Source organism: Battus philenor, unplaced genomic scaffold (genome assembly GCF_028537555.1).
Source record: "Battus philenor isolate CCGP_79_NKW_IND1 unplaced genomic scaffold, ilBatPhil1.0.hap1 SCAF_17, whole genome shotgun sequence".
NCBI classification, from domain to species: domain Eukaryota; kingdom Metazoa; phylum Arthropoda; class Insecta; order Lepidoptera; family Papilionidae; genus Battus; species Battus philenor.
This window is the reverse complement of record NW_027181679.1, coordinates 901,826-909,676: the sequence shown is the minus strand read 5'-3', so window position 1 is coordinate 909,676 and position 7,851 is coordinate 901,826. Positions and strand designations below refer to the sequence as shown.

Below are 7,851 nucleotides of genomic sequence, written 5' to 3'. Positions count from 1 at the left end.
TCTATTTCAAATGTCACGTAAGTGAAATTCAAATATTATCTGTGGTATGTTCTTTTCGAAATTTAAACGTGGGGTAGTGAACGAGTTAAAAGTAAAAAATGCATTCAATACGAACTATGTTTTATTTGTTAGTTTTTGTTAATAAACCAACAAAATGGTAACATTATTTGTTGTAGAAATAAAGCTTATTTCTTGATGAAAACTATATTTATATTTTTATTAATCATACAGAAGGCAACGTGCGTTTATACACTGAATTAATAAATAGCTTTAAGAAAAATGTAATTTGAAAAAAAAAGAGGTCGAAATTATAGAGAAATTATGATATAAGATCATATTATAATTTAATTGTCCTATAAATAATGGCCTCTGTAAGAGAATATAATTCATATAGGTTAACATAAATAGCATTCCCTTATTTTAGTAGTGATTTAATTAGCTGGTTGACACTAACCTTTTTTTTTAAAGGCAAAGGCATTTTTATCATTCAGCCTCCAGTTAATTATGATGTTATTAACTTAAAAACGATCATTTTACTGCTGTTTTTTAATAAAAGTCTTCTTTTTTTAAATTAAACATTTGTAAAAAAAAAGTAAAAAAAAATTACGGTGTTTATGGTTAACGCTCGCCTATTTCGCTACATTTACGTATAATCTTGTAATTAAAATTCTTATCAAATTATATATTATAATTTGGCTGGCTCTCAAATCGAATATCTATATTTTGTATACATATATATCTTTAGTCGAGTAAATTCTTTAATCTCTTTTTGCTAATTAGATCAAAATAAAACAAATCCTTACCCGCATTTGTAGGGTAGGTGTAATTTTGCATAGATAACGATTTAAAAATTAAGATCACCTACGAACTATATTTTTTAATTATCGGAATAATTAGTTACATATACCATTTTGTTCGAGACCAAAAATATGATATTTGGTTACAAATGTGAAAATAAAAATAATGTTGCTTAAAAAAAATTTAACTTCAAAAAATTGACTAAAAATATTTTTAGATACAGGGACACAATTTTTTTAATACTTTTGTCAAAACCGTTTTAGGTTTAAAAAAATAGCAAATTAATAGCTAGTTTCTTTAATTACGAAATGACAGTTATTATTCTGTACAATTGAACTTAATTTTGAAGTCATTTAAGTTTTATTATTTTTTCAAAAGATTTACTCGATAGATATTAATTACGAAACCATGATATTCGGGAAAGTGCCACTTAAATTTGTTCTTGTAATTATTTGCAGTTACCTGTGTATACAAGCTATTGATGATTGTTATACTCTGTGCAATGATCAGCTATAGATTTACAGTCAAAATAAACGTCGGTATCATAATTTTATCTTGCTTGCATTTTTCTAGCATAACAAATCTATTTCTTAAAATGTTCATTGATTTTTCAGACTGACAACATTAAGGATAATTAAAAATTATTAATAAACAGACTACCCTGATACTGTAGTTTACGTTTTTCATAGAAATAGTTAAATAACACCCGAGTACGTGTAGAAATAAAATGTGTTTTTATTGAATTTAAATTAAAGAGCTACAAGTTTTAGCCGTGGCCATTTTTGGAAGAGAGAGTATTGACCTTTAAAAAAATATAGCCAAGTAATGTTGCCATAATAATGTTTGATAATTAATCGACCAGTACGTGTTTAAATTTAATTGGCGCAGCATATATTTCTACACAACAAAGATTTCGATTGAGGGCGAGCCAATGTCTTCAATATAGGTTCCCTATGGATCGTTGACCAGCATAATTTGACAGAATAACTAGTGTAAAGTGAAAAATAAACTAAGGATGTTTTGCATTTGTTGTTTTATTTGCAAACTCACATTAAATCAAGTTTCTTTAATCGGACTTTTTAAATTAATGTGTTGAGACTTATCGAGTCGATTTTGAGACTCTGTGAATCTAAGTTAGAACTTTGGTGAGCAGAGATTTCTCCCGGAGCCTAGGTGACAACTGACTATCATCATCTAAAGTTCCTCGAGTTGTTTTTCGGACAGGTCATCGGATGTTTACGCCGTCTTTCAGACAACTTACTCGGCAACAAGTCTAATAAATATATGTTAAAAAAAACAATTGTAAAATAAATCCGTGATAAAATTGGTGTACACGAGAAAATAATTAAACCAATTAAAACTGTGATACTGTAATAGAAATGGATAACTGAAGTGTTTGAGGATGTCCGAAAGAAATGGAATGATTGAGAAAGGAAGATGGAATTGTAGAATGATAAGAGGAAAAAAGATATTGTGTACTATGGAAGACGAGAACGAAAATAAAAATTCTAGTGAAAAAAAAAATATTAAGAAATACAAAACCCTGTCCCCAATTAAATAGGGGGGTGGAAGGAGAGGTCCCCAATAGCGGGGGCCATAATAAAATAAAAATATGTTATCTCTTGCATAGCTTGCACATTAATCTGTAATAAGTCGTCTGTAGTGTTCATAATTTACATTCGATATTCAAAAATAATTTCTAGTTCTTTTTTCAAATTATTATCCATATCATTTTTTAATTTTTATTTTAAGTCAGTTACAGTAAAAGCAGATACTTGCCACTTCCAGCCGGTCCTATTGGAAGTCTTTTGATAAGCCTATGTCCAATAGTGGACATGTTACTGCGGAAATAATAGTGATGTGAGAGTTACTAATTTGTTACAAAATATATAGTAAAAGCAATATATGTTTGAAAAAAAATGGCGGACGTGATCCCACACTGAACTTTTTTTTTGTTAATTTATATAATTATATATTTTTCATACAGGAATGTTTACATGTCATCTGCAACCTGGATCTTGATCATGGGCACACAACCGCCTTCTCTTGCACATTTAAGTTTTTATATTGATTACTTCTACTTCCACATTCATACTACCCCAAGTCAAGGTACAAATTCAGAGCAGTTGAAAGTACCATAATGTCATACAGCATTCCCATAGTTGTCTCTGCAGAATAAAGAAACCCCGTGGAGAAAATAAAGACCTTACATTTACCATAAAATTTTATTTTATTCAGATACAGGAGACAAACAGTAATATATAAAATATATATATATATATATATATATACACGAATTTAAAATAGGTTAACACCAAAACAGTTTCCTTCGCATCTTCGGTAAGCTATCCACAGTGAATTTGTGAAAAGAACCGGGGTTTGGTTTATATTCCTACCGATACCGCTGTACCGCGCCTTAGGAAAACAGTATGAGGGGTATGACGGAACCGAGCTTCTGTTACTTCCCACCTCCCGTCTCGTGTACCTACGGCGCGGTACAGCAGTTTCGGTAGCATTGTTTAATAAACTATTGACACTACACTCTTAATTATATGTAACACTTGTCGAACTGTACATCGGTGACACTAACGCCTTATTTGTAATCGATGTCCCATATTTATATATTTTACAAGATTACCTTACATTAATAATCACTTGCAAAAGTACTCTTACTTAACCACATACACTTATTAATTATTTTCATCTACAAGGTGGCACAAAAATAATGTCATAATGTTAAGTGCCTCATTTTTTAGAAATAAAGTACTAATTCTCTACATATATACATCATAAATATCAAAGGATAGTGACATTTCGCGCCATTTGTAAAAATTAATGTACGATGATATTATGACATTACTATTGCGCCACTTGTTACAATACCCGGCGATAAATAATGCACATCGACTTTTGGAAAGAGACAATCGGCTAATTCTATTATTTATTCGGCTTCGTGGAGCGTTATCTCTGTCGCACGACTGACAAAACGTCACTTAGTATAAGACAGAGATAATGCTCTACGAAGCCGAAATTTGTCTCTTTCTAAAGTTCGATGTGAACTATTTATCGCCGGGTACTGTATAATAATAGTTTATATTTATTAATAAAACCTACCTTTATTGGTAATCTTAAAATTACTGACCAACAAAGTTATCAAATTCAAAGTTTGCATAACAAGAAAACTCATTTGCTAAGTTATTCCTATGTTGTGGTTGGAACTGACATATCTTGAGGTCCAACAAGTTCTCCACCGTCTCCCTCATGATGGCTCCGGTGCAGACGACTATCTTCTCCTTCGCCAGCAATTTAATCGTCTGCGATGTTTTAGTTAGGCAGTCCGTGGAGAGGAACGGAGGGTCTGCTACCACCATGTCGTACGACTTCTCCAGTTCCGAAGGTAGTTTGTCCGGGAAGTTGTAATCGTAGAAGATGAAATCTGGCCCGTGAACTTGAAACCTTTTGTCATACTCCAACAGGTTCACTGAAGAAGATACAATTTTCATTAAAAATATTTTCAAGTTTATATTGATAATTTCAAATATATCTCAATTTTTGACAAAATTATTTTATAGTTGTGATGAACAGTAGAGGATGATGAAGCATACTGTCCCATTTTGAATCTTATTGATCAGCTTATGGTCACTCAACTTGCCATTGAGAGGGCTATGCTATTCAGCGGATAGGCATTTGTATAGTGGCAGATGGCAGAGACCTAGGGTGGTGACAAGGTATCGGCAAATGCAGTGCAAAACGTCTACTCAAGGTAGACGACATTGTTCAGGTCAGAAGACGCTGGATGCAAGCTGCTTTTGGAAGCATTCAAACTTTTAGCTGTACTTCAGTAAACAAGATAAGTAAGGTCAGATTTAGGAAGAAAAATGGAAGATTAAAATATTTTTTTTTAAGTAGTAATTATAATTTAGTAAGAATTATGACGAGTTAGCGAAAATTTTATAAAAAATTTCTTCCCAAGGGGAGGGAGATGTAAAGAAACTAGTTTCTTTAATAATTCTATTACAGTACCAGGCGACAAAAACTGCCATCGACCTTTGTAAAGAGACAATCGGCTAATTTCAATACAATGACTGATAAAACGTCACATAGGTAGTGTGGGTCAGAGATAGTGCTCTACGAAGTCCAAATCAGCCGATTATCTCTTTCCAAAGGTCAATATGCAATATTTATCGCCAGGTACTGTATGTATTGTGCCGCACTTATTTAATGTCGGTAAAGCAGTGACTGTTCTACCTTGACACTTCATAGATGGCGCTTTTAATAATCGTCACAAGAGTCGCCGATCGGTAAAGCAGTTGCGTTATGAGAAGTCAATGTGATAATTTAAAATGATGCCAAAAACCTTTTAAAATAAATCGACAATTTAAATGATAACTTAATATAGTTTCTCTGTTTAAAGGTTAGTGATGTGAAACATTGTGATTGATATTACCAACCTACCGTATTTAAGTTATTAAAATAATTCTCTGTTTTCAGAACAACGCATTATTGTTTATTCGAAGCATATACCTACATAGTTGAGAGAAATTGTCTTATATATATCGCAGAAGTTTATGTCCAGGAGTAGACATTCGATTCGGTTAAAATGACAATAGATAATTAGTAGAACTTGTAAACAGGATATCACATGTTTACCTGGTCAACTTATTTGTATACATTGGTTTACATTTACCACATTGTAAATTATTTATGAAGGTAGTTAAATAATTAACCTCACCTGTGGCTCTATCACTGACTTGTCGTTTGAGTGGTACAAATAGCGTGGGACATGATATAAGTGCCACTCTACCACCATCTGGCAAGTTCTTGTCTATGACCTTAACTAGTGTTTGTACTGTCTCCTCGGCGTACCAGAACTGACTTAATTGCTGGAATTAAAACAATTACACTTAATAGGTATAAAGACCTTTGGAAACTTTAAATGGGTGAATAAAAAGTTCATTTGCTCTCAATGTATAGTGCACACTATCTAAAATCCAACGTTTCATAAATAGTAAATGACATAATGATAATATAGTAATGTTTTCAAAACAGGGATTACTACATTTTGAAATAATTTAATGTTTAGTATATGTCTCTGCAGACTTTTTATTGCCAGAATTTATTAGCCCATCACATTCCAATACATGAAATGAATCTCAGGGTGATTATACAGAGTGTTTAAAAATAGATGTAAAAACTGTCATTTTTATTGACAAATAACATTGTGAAATAGTGTGCACTATATTTTCTTGATCATACATTTTGTTTTTGTGAAAAAAATTATTAATGCAATATATTTTAGAGTGATTACTTTGTCCAGGATTATTGTATTTGGGTATAGAAGCTATAAACCTTATTGCTGACAAATGAACTAAACTATATAAGGGTGAATCCCCTTCACAGCTTTAACCAAACACCCTGTACATTTGTATAGCTCTTACAGAAAGCTTAACCTTTTACATATATATGCAAATACTCTGTATATTAAAATATACATATAGTAAATAAGAACACATTATCACAAATAACAATGCACATGCAGTTAAAGATCTCTTTTTTTTGTTCAGTGTCTGTATTGAATTTCTACCTAGACCTATTAAAACCATGTAATGATGATCACACAGTGATCATTGCTAGCAATGTTAATCTAAAATAGAATAGTAGTGCAAGTAGTAGCTAGCTCCTGAAGTACAAGGTTTAACTAAAATTGTTATATTGTTTCAACAGGCCATTGTATTATGAGTTTTTGTCTGTCATTTACAAAAGGTTTTACACATGGTAGTAATAGAAAATGTTATGAGTTGTATAAAATACATTTGTTTCTCAATGGCAATATTTTAAAAATATGCCTATTTATTAAATTAGTTTATAAAATTTACCTGCTCTATCACCTAACATAATTTTGAAATTGATTTATGGAATTACTTATATAAGTTAATTTTCCTATAAACTTACAGCGTTGTCTTTAAATTATTATTAATAGATTAATTAACAGTAGCATCTGCTTTGGGAGTTCAAAATGTCCATAAGCATGTGTGGCATATTGTTTCCATCTTAAAGAGTCAATGGCGGCATCTCTAAAGTGCTTTTGATAATAAGCTATGGAATACTTAAACATTTGCATCCATTTTTCGAAAAAAAATTATCATCTCTGCATTAAATTTTAATTTGTAAATAAAATAATCTATTTATATTTCGAAATATAGTAATGCAGATAATAATAAAAACATGCTAAATCACGTAAAAACGTGATTTTTTACCCAATTTTCTTCAAAAATTATGTTTTCGTTTAATTTCTTATCAGCTTCTAATTTGCTAAGGATCTCCTGTCTCTTATCTTGTTCGGCGTAGAACTCTTGTAGAGCTGCGAAAGTCTCAGCAGAAAGCGCAGGCACATCATCATCGTCCATATTTTTCATTTACTAAAATATCCTATGAATAAAACACACATGTAAGCAATATAATGTATATTTCAGAAAAATAATGTTAAAACTATTTTCGTATAATTACTATTTTTAAGAATACTATACAACAGATTATTTGTGTTGTTATAATTTAAGTAATAATTGTATGATATCAAACGTAACGAAACGTGTGGTATTGTTCGTGACAGCTAATAATAGGTTAGTATCGTCGAAACACCGCGGCCATGTATATGTCGATCTTGTTTCGATATTTAAAAATGTACTGATAGTATTAAGACTATATTAAACCAACAGAATACTAACCACCTTTTTTTGGTAAGTTTATTATCAAATAATAATTAAGTTTTATTTGATATTTAAGTCACAAATGTTTATCAAATAATAATTTTGACATTTAAACTTTTTAATCGAGTTTGACATAAGAGTAACCACAGATTAGCAAGTAATAGGGAGTGTTTTCAGATAATGTTATGTCATTTGTCCGAAGGACTCACCACAGAAGAAATATTTTGGCAAAAAGCTATTTTTTTCTGAAAATCTTTATATAGATTAAAATTATTTTTATTATAATTACTTCAAATATATATTTAAAATAAAAAATATGATATATTCGATTTAAACAAAAATTATT

The 7,851-nt window shown here is 30.7% G+C and overlaps 1 protein-coding gene across 1 annotated transcript; it reads right to left on the bottom strand.

Moving 5' to 3' along the window:
- Window positions 1-3,102: 3,102 nt before the first annotated feature.
- Window positions 3,103-7,637, bottom strand: LOC137919868 (EEF1A lysine methyltransferase 1). Its single transcript, XM_068763082.1, has 4 exons — window positions 7,527-7,637; window positions 7,056-7,227; window positions 5,531-5,681; window positions 3,103-4,279 (listed from the first exon to the last, which is right to left on the bottom strand). Exons 2-4 carry the CDS (start codon window positions 7,212-7,214, stop codon window positions 3,933-3,935), a joined length of 657 nt encoding a protein of 218 aa, XP_068619183.1. The 5' UTR covers window positions 7,215-7,227; window positions 7,527-7,637; the 3' UTR covers window positions 3,103-3,932.
- Window positions 7,638-7,851: the final 214 nt, after the last annotated feature.